The sequence below is a fragment of the Myodes glareolus genome, chromosome 4, assembly GCF_982192425.1.
Source record: "Myodes glareolus chromosome 4, mMyoGla1.1, whole genome shotgun sequence".
Taxonomy (NCBI): domain Eukaryota; kingdom Metazoa; phylum Chordata; class Mammalia; order Rodentia; family Cricetidae; genus Myodes; species Myodes glareolus.
In genome coordinates, this window is record NC_142029.1 from 18,245,572 (window position 1) to 18,258,669 (window position 13,098).

The 13,098-nt window shown below is 44.2% G+C and overlaps 1 protein-coding gene across 1 annotated transcript; it reads right to left on the minus strand.

The window, feature by feature from the left end:
• Positions 1-3,422: 3,422 nt before the first annotated feature.
• Tmem202 (transmembrane protein 202) lies at positions 3,423-11,702 on the minus strand. The gene is made up of 5 exons (XM_048424157.3): positions 11,606-11,702; positions 11,147-11,393; positions 4,687-4,836; positions 4,229-4,360; positions 3,423-3,770 (listed from the first exon to the last, which is right to left on the minus strand). Exons 1-5 carry the CDS (start codon positions 11,681-11,683, stop codon positions 3,550-3,552), a joined length of 828 nt encoding a protein of 275 aa, XP_048280114.3. The 5' UTR covers positions 11,684-11,702; the 3' UTR covers positions 3,423-3,549.
• Between the last annotated feature and the right edge of the window lie 1,396 nt (positions 11,703-13,098).

Consider the following 13,098-nt stretch of genomic DNA (forward strand, 5'->3'; position numbering starts at 1 on the left):
ACAATCCTGCCCACTTAGAAACCAGTCGCCATCTGGGCATGTTTGGGAATTGCTGGTCAGGGTTTGGGATTATAAAAACTATAGGATGGCACCGTGTAGGTTATTTTTATTTTCTACAAACATTATGTAAATCCTTATATTAAAATAAGGATAGCCAGGAGCTTGACTTTGAGTGCAGCAAGGAAACCTGGGCACTCGGTCTGTTTCTCCAGGCTTGGAGAAAAGAAGAATGAAGCTCAACCAAGGGAGCAGTGGCTGCAATGATAGGTACAAGAGACAAAACGGGGGCTTGGGGAGATGGCTGAGCAGGTGAACTGCCTGACACATAAGTATGAGAACCTGAGCTCAGATCCCCACTGTGTATGGCTATGTGCATCTCTAACTCAGTGCAGGGGAGAGGGGGCAGGCCGATCCCAGGGATCTCTAGCCAAGCAGTGTAGCTGCAATGCTGAGCTCCATGTCAATGAATGAGAGGCACTGTCTCGGATAGATAGATGATAGATAGGTAGATAGATAGATAGATAGATAGATAGACAGACAGACAGATAGATGATAGATGGATGGATAGATGATAGATAGATAGATAGACAGATAGATAGACAGATAGATGATAGATAGATAGATAGATAGATAGATAGATAGATAGATAGATAGATAGATAGACAGATAATCAATCAATCAGTCAATATGTGCAGAGTGGTAGAGGAAGACTCCTGAGATCAACTTCTGGCTTCTACAGGTACATTAGGGGTGCATGCACCTACACACACACACACACACACACACACACAAACACACACACAGACATGCATACACACACACATACACACAAACACACACACACATACACACACACACACAAACACACACAAGCAGAGGAAGAGGGGGGAGCCAGGTACGGAGAATGAGTGTCAGGGATCTTTAGGACTCAGAGTTTGACAGAGAGCTTCAGTTAGCATTAGGGCTTTACGAAAGGCTGAAAATACGACTGACTGGCAGAATGCATGCTTAACATTCATATGGCTCTGGTTCGAGCACCCTTGGCTAGAGAGGGGACTTAGTGGCTAAAAGCACATAATGGCTCTTGCAGAGAACCCATTTAACAGCTGACAACTCCCTATGACTCCAGCTCCAGGGTGATCTGATGCCCCCGGCCTATGAGGACACCTGCATTCATGGACACACACACTTTAAAAATAAAAATAAATCTTGATCATAAATGGATATCAGACATAAAGCAAAGGATAACAAGCCTATAGTTCACAACCTCAGAGAACTTAGACAACAAAGAAAACCCTAAGAGATACATATATGTATCCACTTAGGAAGGAGAAAAGTACAGGATCTCCTGCGTAAATTAGGAGTGGGGGGCAGAGAGAGAGTAGAAGGGGAGAGGGAAGGAAGAAAGGGAGGTGGGAAAAGTGTGTAGCTCAATAAAAACAATTAAACAGAATGCTAATAAAAATAATAAATCTTGAAAAATAAAGATCTATGATTGCCTGAAAATACCAGCATATACATCTTCTAGAACAGACAAGATATGGAAAGTTCCCTAACTTGGCCCTGCAGAACTCTATCAACTTATGAGGAAGAAATCCTTTTATCCCTCTTGCTCAATCAAACATAAATGATGTCTGAGGAATGAAAGTGATCACAGGCCTGCTAGGAATCTGATAGAGTCTTTATTAGTTGATTCTCTCGTATTGTGATAAAACACCATGACCAAAGCAACTTATGGAAGAAAGAGTTTATTTGGGTTTATAGCACTGTTGAGGACTACAGTCAGTGATGGCGAGGAAGCAGGGCAGCAGGCATTGGCGGCTGAAGCAGCAAGCTGAGAGCTCACATTGTGACCGCAACACGAAGCAGAGTGAACTGGAAGTGGCAGAGAATGTTCTACTTTCAAAGCCCACCCCCAGCGATATACTTCCTCCAAGGCCACATCTCTTAAAATGCTCCATACAGTGCCACCAGCTGGGGATCAAATATTCAATGCCAAAGGATATGGTGGACATTTCTCATTCAAACCACCACAGAGCCCATGACCTGCTCCACAGGAAAAGCATGCATACAACTTTCCTAGAGAATTTCAGTGTGTTTGTGAATGCCTGCTTAAAGTTTTCTCCTTGCCTGGAGCAAAGCATCGTTTCTTACATAACTGACTACAGCGTTATTTGTTTGGATTTTTTCCAAGACAGGGTTTCTCTGTTTATCCTTGGCTGTCCTGGAACTCACTTTGTAGACCAGACTGCATGAGGGCAGTTTAATTATCAACCCTCATAGGAACTGGGACCTCCATGGGTTTCCCAGAATCTACCCAGTACCTCTCATATTTTGGGGATAGTTGATATTTTCTCCACTGGTGACTCCCAATCCGTATCCATCAGTATTACCCAACTGTTTTCCACCTTGAGAGTGCCCAAAGCCTTAGAAAGTCAAAACAATTCAAGTTTAACCTTCTTCATCAAGAACTGCTTAGGTTCATGAGACTCCCCAGTGCCTGAAAACAATATGCGCATACTGCATATTGTTTGCTTTTGTTATTTATGACTCCAAATTCTGTTAGCAATATCTTTAAAAATATCTCAGTGAGGACTTCAGTAGTTAAGAATACTTGCTGTAGCCGGGCGGTGGTGGCACATAACTTAAATCCCAGCACTTGGGAGAAGCAGAGGCAGGTTGATCTCTGTGAGTTCGAGGCCTGGTCTTCTAGAGAGTGGGTTCCAGGGCAGCCAAGGCTGTTACACAAAGAAACCCTGTCTCAATAAAAACAAAACAAAACAAAACAAAAAATACTTGCTGCTTTTCCAGAGGACCTGAGTTTAGTTCCCAGAACTCAAGTCAGACAGCTCACAACTGCCATTAACTCAAGTTTCAGGGGACCTTATGCTCCCTCCTTCCTCACCTCTGTAGGCATTTGCACACAAGTGCACACACACAGAGACACATGCACATAAATGCAAATACAAATAAATCTTTGCAAAAATAAAATAGATTTTCTAAGTGAATTTTCATTAACTTCTCTTTTTCTTTCAAGATGAGTGTGTGCGTGTGTGTGATTGTGTGTGTGTGCGTGCGCGCGTGCTCGTGCGTGAAGAGAATATTGGATGTCCTCCGTCTCCACATCTCCACCTATTCTTTGAGGAGCTTTGTGGGTGCTAGTGAGCCATTTCTTCAAGCCTTCATTTTTTAAAACTATTACTATCATTATTTTTTTTCTTTTGGTTTTTCAAGACAGGATTTCTCTGTAGCTTTGGAGCCTGTCCTGGAACTAGATCTTGTACACCAGGCTGGCCTTAAAGTCACAGAGATCTGCCTGCCTCTGCCTCCTGAGTGCTGAGATTAAAGGCATGTGCCACCACCGCCTGGCAGCCCTTTCATTTTCTATGGTCTTACATATGTTGGATGCAACACACACAAAAGACATTTTGTTAGCTTTAATGCTGCTATGGACATGATATAAGAAGGTTTCATCAAATTTGTACAATCACTTCTCACTTAGCCCACCTCCATTTGTTAGACAGCAGGATATAGCCTTCCCTGTTTCTGTCACAGTCGTGTCCTTGGTTGTTTCTCCCTGCTCACACTTGCTTGCTTCTCCCCTCTCAAACTTAGAAGTTGCAGCTCAGGACCTGACTTTCCAGCCATAGTGGGCGGTATCGTTGGCCCTGGATCGAAGCCCAGCCTGGACTTCTGCTGTGGAATCATACTGACACTTTCATCAGGAGGATGAGATTGGAAAGTTAAGTAGTTGAGGAAAGAGATGATCCCTAAAGGAGGGGGAAAAATTAAGGTGAGGTTTAACAGACAGATGGTCTGTTAGCTTTCACAATAGCCTTCACTTCTCATACTCAGTCTTAAAAGGTCTCCCTTCAGTAAATCCTTCCCTCCCCCGGCCGGGTTGACTTACCCTCCAGTGATTGCTGCTTTAGACTATTCCAGTCTGCTTAGAATACAGCTTGACTCCCCTGGATTTCAACAATGCTGCTATTGTTTTCTGTGGGCCCTTCAGCAAGTTACTTAACCCATCCACACCTCATTTTGTGAGAGAACAAGTTACTAATTCTAGGCTTTTGATTGTCAAATCTATGCTTTTCCCAACACACCACACTGCCTCTCCACATATAAACCTGCCATGCTTCTATTTCTTTCTTCTCGATTCTCCCTCCTGTTACAGAAATGACTTCCCATTCCCTCCTCCTAAGCGCAGAGCTGGGGGCCGACTCACCAGCACAGATATACAAGACGTCACTGCACCAATTAAGATAATAGGCCCACAGGAACTCTGACTCCATGGTGCTCTTTGTGTACCGTTCCACCTGGGCCAGAAACAGGTTGAGGCAGAGGAGCAAGCAGACAGCTGGGAGCAGAAGGAAAGATGTCATAACCTATTAGCGTCTTCATCTGCTCTGCCTGCCACCCCCAGCTCCTCTTTCATTTTCAGGGCATATCCATGGCACAGATCAAAAGATTAAAGACTGGGGGGTTAGCCAAGATGAGAGAAGGAAGGGGTCCGCCCCTTGGTATAAGACGGTTAAGGCATGCTCTATGTAATGAGCTAGGGCAGGGAGCTGGCCACTTGGTGTGATGCTGAAGAGCAGTAACAGATAGGGAAGAGCCTGAAAGCCCCAGAAAAGCTTCGTCTCTGGACTGTTTCGCCTTGGTGTGTTAGTTGTCAGTCAGCACCTGAGCAGAAGCTGAGGATGGACATCTTCAGATCCAGCTTAGAGGACACGATTCCTTCTGCAGGGCGGCAAGAGCTGACGAGCAAGGCCAGGCCAGTGAGCACGCAGAGGATGGAGATGATGAACAAGGCCCTGGAATACTGGAGGTAGTCTGCAAGGGGAGGAAAGGCTTGCTTAGTCCAGTAAATAACATCCTCCGAGAAAGCTGGAGAGCCAGGCAGAGTGGCACACGCCTGACATCCCAGCACTCAGGAATTGGCGACAGGAGGACTAGGGAGTTCCAGGTCAGCCAAAGCTACAAAGTGAATTCCAGGCTAGCCTGGGCTGCTTGAGACCTGTCTCAAACAGACAAACAAATGGGTGTATAATTAAAGCTAGAAGCCGGGCAGTAGTGGCGCATGCCTCTGCACTCGGGAGGCAGAGGCAGGTGGATCTCTGTGAGTTCGAGGCCAGCTTGGTCTACAAGAGCTAGTGCCAGGACAGGCTCCAAAGCTACACAGAGAAACCCTGTCTCAAAAAAAACCCAAAAAAACAAAAAAACTAAAACCAAAAAATAATTAAAGCTAGATAAAGTCTCAGAGATGGGAGAAGGACAGAAGAGATGAAATGGAGTTTGCCATGTGGTACCATGGACACTAATAAGAACTTCTTACTAACTAAGTATTCCTGTCTCTTTAGTACCTCCCTCCACTCCCGCTTCTGATACAGGGTTTCCCTATGCATCAAATCTGGCACTGAATTTTTGATCCTTCTGTGTCTATGCTGGAATTACAGGTACACCCTACTAGTACCTGATTACATGGATTTTCTTTAGTGTGAAGACAAAGCCCAGCCCTGTAAACATACTTTTCAGTGGCTATCTATACAATAGTCTATCACAGTCACTACTTGCCCAATCAATTATCTATTGCTGAACCTGGAGTTCGTTTCTCTGGTTTTTTTTTTCTCTTGTCACCTGAAGACTACAAAATGGAGTCACACTTACTTTAGCTTCTATACTGCAATGTTTCAAATTCAAATTTATCAGAGTATAGGGATTTAATACCCCCGGATCTCTCTTTTTCTGAGAGACTCCCAAGGCCCTATTTTACATTTGTTTAGGAGTCTGGAAGAATACGACCATTCCAATATCATGGAATATTATTTTAACCATGTGAATATGTGTTACATTTGTTTCTGCTGCATATTGTTTAACAATGTAAGGATGTGTGTTTAATTATGTAAAGATGTGTTTGTTTCACTTGCCTGCATAAGGCACCTGATTGGTCTAATAAAGAGCTGAATGGCCGATAGCTAGGCAGAAGAGGGATAGGCAGGGCTGGTGGCAGAGAGAATAGATAGGAGAAGAAATCTATGCTTGAGAGAAGAACAAAAGGAAGAAGAGAGGAGAGAACAAGGGAGACGCCTGGGACCAGACACCAGGCAGCCACCAGTCAACCAGCAGGAGAGACAGCAGGAAAGTGAGATAAAGAAAGGTAAAACGCCCTAAAGCGAAACATAGATAAAGAGAAACAGATTAAAATAAGAAAAGGCCGAGCATCCATATTAATATTAAATCCCTAAGTCATGATTGGGAGCTGGTCGGTGACAAAACAAAACAAAACAAAACAAAAACCTGGTACGTTCCAGTGGCCTTACCCAAGTGCCAGTCCTTTTTTCTTGTTCTCGTTCTCTCTCTCTCTCTCTCTCTCTCTCTCTCTCTCTCTGTCTCTCTCTCTCTCTGCTCCTTAAGAAAGGGTCTCACTATGTAGTTTTGGCTGACCTAGAGCTCACTACGCAGCCCAGGCTGGCCATGAACTCTGCCTCCAAAGTGCAGGGGCCCTTTCTTCTCTGTTCTCTTAGCTCTGCCTGTGCAGAGTGGATGCTGATTCTACAGTAAGGGTGGGAGGTATGTTCCCGGCCTGAAACCTATCCCTCCTCTGGCTTCCCATCATTATTTTACTGAAGGTTTAATAAACGAATGGAAATTTCTACCTGGGAGTAGAAGCTTTTCTGATCTACTATGGTCCTAACGACCGCTTCAGCATCATTTGGACGGCACACTCCTCTCTAGTTTCTTTCACGTGTGACTGAAGCAGGAGTTAGCTCAGCCCTATCACTGAAAGTTCTAGAAGTACGGTATTTCCTTTCAGTTTATTCATGCTTGGGATTGAACCCAGGACCTTGTTCATGTCAGCCGGGCATCCTGCACGCTACTCAAGACCCCACTCTTTCTACTGAGTTTTTGTTGTTTTCTGTGTATGATGCCTGTCCACCACAGGTGCATCTAGTATGCATGGAAGCCAGAAGAGGGTGTCAGATACCCCCGGAACTAGTGGTAAGCCACCATGTGAGTGCTGAGAAACTAACCTAGGTCCCCTGAAGAGCGGCGAGTGATCCTAACCTCTGAATCAGCTCTCCAGCATCACTTGCAGCTGCTTTTTAAAAGTCAGATTCAGATTCAGTATTCACTCTTGGGCTAACCTTGAACTCTAGATAATCCTGTGGATTCCTCACAAGTACTGGAATTACAGAAGTGTGTTATCACACTCAGTCCCTCTAAGCACAGTTAAGCCTAGAAATCCAAATCCAATTTCCAAGCAAGCTAGAACAAAGAATTTGTGTACCAAATCTATTTTAATTTGTCAGGAATAGCAGCAAACGCCTTTGATCCCAGCACTTGGGAAGCAGAGGCAAGCAGATCTTTGTGAGTTCAAGGCCAGCATAGTCTATATTGTGAGTTCCAGGACAATTAGAGCTACGTAGTTGAGACCCTGCCTCAAAACAAACAAACAAGCAAACAGATTATTTCAATTTTATCCAGGTGAGGTGGCACACACGGGTAATACCAGCATTTAGGATGTACATGCAAGAGGATCAGAAGTTTTAGGTTGTCCTTAACTACATAGTCAGCCAGAGGCCTGAGAAGGTCTACATGAGACCCTATCTTTACAAAAAAAAAAAAAGAAGCAAGTTAAACAAAACAAAGCTTTAAAAAAAGATATGCAAGATTTGCCTCATAAATTTCATTTTATTCTCTCCAGTCTGTTCCTTATGATAAAAAAATACTCATTTCTATTGATAGAAATTATAAGCCTGACCTCAGAGGTGAATTGCTTTGAGACCTTCAACAAGTTAGCACACGAAAAAGAAAATAATTTAAAGGTAGCATATATCCTAAAGACTGGGACGCTGAGATTGTACAGGCCATGTAATCTTGAGATCCATCAGCCCAGATGGTTCCATATGAAGCCCTGTCACCCAGGTAACTTTTTCAGTATTTCACTCTCAATATTCCAACCAGTCCTTGTCTCCAGCAGGGAACTTGGCACAAGTTGGATCGATTTAATTATTATGCTTGGAAATGTCGATTTCCTCTTTTGCTGGTGTGAACTAAAGAGCTGTAAGGCTAAGCTTGGAGATCATTTTTCGGCACCGACATACTAATAAACAGGAAAACCTGGACTGTGGAGATAAAACAAAACATAAACAGTGATGAGTGTCAGCTGGACATTAGAGAGCCTGAGCGACTCCGTGGCTTGGTTTTCCTTGTCCGGGAGCCCAGTCTTGAGTCCCTGCACACCCTCTGCCCTTCCTGGCCTTGGCAGCTTTGACAGTCTTATCTTTAAAAAGTTCACCCTTAGACTGACACTAGCTCACATGATTCTGATCTCCCCCCCCCCCCCCGTCTCTGTGTGTGTGTGTGTGTGTGTATGTGCACGTGTGCGTGGATGTGTATGGGTGGGTGGGTGGATGTGTGTAGGCAACAAGATGGTTCAGTGGCTAAAGGCACTTCTTGATGCCAAGTCTAAAAACCTGAATCGCACTGGGCTGTGGCAGCATACACCTTCAATCCCAGTCCTCAAGAAGCAGAGGCAGGTGGATCTCTGAGTTTCAAGGCCAGCCTGATCTACAGAGCTAATTCTAAGACAGCCAGGGCTACTCAGAGAAATCTTGTCTCCAAAAACAAACTAACAACAACAACAACAAACAAAACACAAACAAAAAACACCAAAAAATCTGAGTTGGATCCCTGGGTTGAAGGAGAAAACTCACTCTGGAAAGTTGTGCTCAGACCTCCACAAATGTGGTATGGTATACCTATGTATACACACACACAAAAAGTAAATAAATAGACATGTAACATATACATGTTAACATACACACACAGTGTTTGAAACAGGTCTGCCTATGTAACCTAGGCTGATCTTAAATTTACAATCTTCCTCCCCCTCCAAGGGATGAGATTATAGGCATGTGTTAGCATGCTTAATATACTTTTTTTCTGAAATAAGATCACATGATCATTTTTCTTTTTGAGATAGAGTTTTGTATAGTGCAGGCTTTCTTAAACTGACTTCTGATCCTCCTGTCTCTGCCTTCTGAATACTAAGATTATAACCAGGTGCCACCAGACTTGGCTAATGCTTTGCATAAACCTTGCTCATGGTAGGCAAGCCTGCTGCCTACTTAACCACACCACAGCCCTCTACATTTGGGGGGAGGATTGAGACAGGGTTGTTCTATGCGGCCCTTTGCTGTCCTATAACTCATTATGTAGACCAGGCTGGCCTCAAACTCAGACATCCTCCTGCCTCTGCCTCCTAAGTGCTGGGGTTAAAAGTATGCATCACTAAGCCTGGCACCCTTCATTTTCATTTTAATTTTTCTTTTTGCAGAACTGGGGACTTGTGATGTCTTCCTGCTGCATCAACTACTAGAGATATTCCCAATCAGAGTTTAGTATTCAAAGGATGAAGGTACGCTGAGAGTTTTTTCCAAGATGCACGGTGCACACTCTTTCCCCATAAGGAGAATATGCACTTCTTTCATCTCACAATCTTCGCCAACTTCACCTCCTCGGCTCCTGAAAAGCCACATGGACCCTTGCAGCTTTGTGGCAGCAAACAAAGCTTGGCCTCACAGAGTCTAACCCTCTCAATTAAGCAGTTCTACTCACAAGAATCTTAATGTCACAAATTACACAGCCCAATGAAACTATAGAGTTTAAAACATCTGTATTTGGTTAACTTCATTGGTTTTGTCTTTTAATCCATCTAACAAAGAAAAAGTAAACCAAAGCCAAAGGTCCTAACACTGAATTCAAACCTTCTCTTCCTATAGAACCAAAACTCTCTACTTTTCAAAGAGATTTCTTTTTATCTTTCATTTATTTTTATTTTATGTGCATTGGTGTTTTGCCTGTATGTATGTATGTCTGTGTGAAGGTGTCAGATACTGGAGTTAGAGACAGTTGTGAGCTGCCATGTGGGTGCTGGGAATTGAGCCCAGGGCCTTTGGAACAGCAGCCACTGCTCTTAACCACTGAGCCATCTCTCCAACCCCAAATATTCCTTTTTTTGAGAGGGGAGGGTTTCTCAGTGTCGTGTTGAAACCTGTCTCGGAACAGCTCCCTAGACCAGGCTGGCCTTGAACTTTGCCTGCCTCTGCTTCCCAATTGTTGGGAATAAAGGCATGTGCCACCATCACCCAGCAAGATTTATTTCCTCTTTGTGTATAAGAGAGTGTATGCCAAAAGTTGGGATGTGGTGCTGTAGAGGGTGTCAGAGCCCCTGGAGCTGGAGTAACTAGCAGCCCTGAGCCATCTAACACAGGTGCCAGGAACCATAATCTGGGTCCTCTGAAAGAGTAAGCAAGTGCTTTCAACTCCTTAGCCACTGCTCCATCCTGATTTTGAGACAGCATCTTGGCAGTTCCCCCGAATGAACTAGAATTTGCTATGTAGAACAGTACTGGGATTAAAGGCAAGTGCTACCACTTTTTTTTCTTTTTGAGACAGGATCTCACTATGTTGCTCTGTCATGGAATTTACTATATAGCCAAGGCTAGTCTCGAACTCACAGAGATCCTCCTGCTTCTGCCTCCTGAGTGCTGGGATTTAAGGCATGTGTCACTATGGCCCACCCTTATGTCAAATTTTTAAAGTAAGACTTGTGTGTGGTGTGTGTGTGCGTATGCGCACACACGTGCAGCGCTGGGGGCAGACCTCAGGGCCTTGTATTTGGCAGGTGTGTACTCTACTAGGTACTTCATTCCCAGCTCGGACTTCAGCTTTCAAAGGGCAGAAAGTTTAGCTGTCAAAGCGTCAAAACTCTTAGGACCTCCGGTACAAAAGGACCCACCTGTGTGTGTCAGTAAGAAGCCTTAATCTAGAGAGAGGAGTCTGGATAAAAAAGGACATTCAAGTATCAATGGTGGGAGTCACCTGTATCTAAACCTGTCCAAAGCTTACATAGTAGCATCTTCTAAATATCGAAAGAATACCACCAGCTCATAATCATTTGGGAGAGGAATCAACCTGGGCTAGGAAAGAGGACATATACAGGATACCAGGAGAAAGGGCAGTCACGTTCACAACTTGTCTCATATCCAAAGATCTTGAAGGAAGAAAAGCGAAAGCACAATGTGGCAGAAAACTCTGGGACCGTGGGGCCTGTGACATTGACTTTCGTGGCACTCACAGGGTGGCTTGGGTGCGTGGCTCCAGCACAGCTCATGGTTGCATAAGGTCCAGAGTCCTGCGTTGAGCTCAAGGCCATTGTTGGTCACCAGGAACTGCACCCAGCTCAGTGGGGATGTGCAGATCAGCACCAGGAGGCTAAAGCCAGAGAGGCTGCCACCAAACATCCGGGTGTAGGTGAATGCCTGATCCACATACTGCTGCCGCTTCTGGGCTGGCATCGAGTGCTTGTTGGTGGGAAGGGTAGGCTACAAGGATGAGGGAAATAGTGTCCGAGAAGCTAGCCCCAGATCCCCAAAATCTCCTCTCTCTCTACCTCAGTATCCCTGCGTGGGCTTGATTTGTAGGACTGTTTCCTTACCTCTTGTTTAAAAGTCAACATTTCTAAGGTGGTCTTTTCTGTCTAGCTCTGTCTTCAAATCCCCTTCCTTTCCTCCCCTCTGACTTTCTGTCTCCTCACCCTTTGGTATTTCCGGTCCCCTTTTATTTTGGTGACCTCAGGACTGTAGAAGGTCATGATTTGTTCCTTCCTCTCCATCTTGGCAGCCAGTTCACTTTCTAACTGCCATGGAATTTGTCGCAATGTCTCCTCACGCATGGCCAGAAGAATCCTTGGTACATGTCCTGTTTCTCTTTTATTTTTTTCCCATTCTTATCACACCAGGAAGAAATCACTAGTGTGTGTGTGTGTGTATGTGTGTGGGAGGGAGAGAGAGAGAGAGAGAGAGAGAGAGAGAGAGAGAGGGAAAGAGAGAAAAAGAGAGAGAGAGAGGTGTTCCCTATGTTTCTGACTTTATTAAACAAATTTACACATCTATTCTCAGAAGTTGTGTGTCAGACTTCATGCCAGCCCCTGAAATATGAAGATGAAGACACAGTTCTCTCAGAATAAATTTTAATGGTGTAACTCAAATTTCATTGTTTGTGATTATAATTGAAGATTGTGAGTGCATCTGTAGCCATAGCCTACACAGTTCTTGCTTTTGCCAAAACTCTAAGAGTCTTGATATCGCTATGAACCTGTCAGTCACGGCCTTTTGTGCAGCATCCATTTCCTTCCTTTCTCACTTGGGTTCCCTTTTATTTGAAAATAAGTAAATTTTTTTATTATGCCAGTTGATGTTGGTACACTCAGCACTTTAATCTCAGCACTCAGGAGGCAGATGTGGGCAGATCTCTGTGAGTTTGAGGCCAGTCTAGTCTACAAAGAAAGTTCCAGGACTAAACAGCTAAACAGTGAATACCTGTCTCAAAACACTAAAAAAAAATTGTATTAGAATGAGTCTATGTGTATGCATGTGTATATGATGGGTGATTTGGGGCGTGCATGTAGAGGTCAGAGGGAAGTCCATTTTTCCTTCTATCTTTACATGTGTTCTAGGACTCCATCTTGGATCACCAGGCTTGTACAAAGTACCTTTACTTATTGAATCATCTCTCTGTCCTCTCATTCCCTCTTTTCAGTATCTTCTGCTCATGTAAGGACACTCTACTACTGACACACTGCTGGCAGGACCCACTACAATGCCAGTAGTCATTGCCCTGGACACTGAAATCTAATGTGCTATAGGTAACCTCTTCAAGACACTTCGGTGGTGTTAGGCTCTACATTTAAGTGAAGGCTCTCCCTGGTCCAGCTCAGTCCATCAGTGTCCTAGTGATACTGTCTCCTTAAATAACTGTCTGCATCTGATCCTAACCCCTCACCTCCTAAGAACTCAAAAAACCAAAGACACAATGCAGAGGGCAGCGTGTCCTTCAGACTAATGGTTGTTTCAAATCAATACTCTGCCACATCACCAGCTCTCACTTGGTACGTTTATAAACGTTGGCTCCTGAATCTGATCTGAGTCTAGATACCTGACTATAAACTTGTTCTAGCACACGCTCTTCCTGATTCCCATGACCTGTTGAAGCCTGTTCTGTAGTTTGACTGGAGAGAACTAGCTCTAT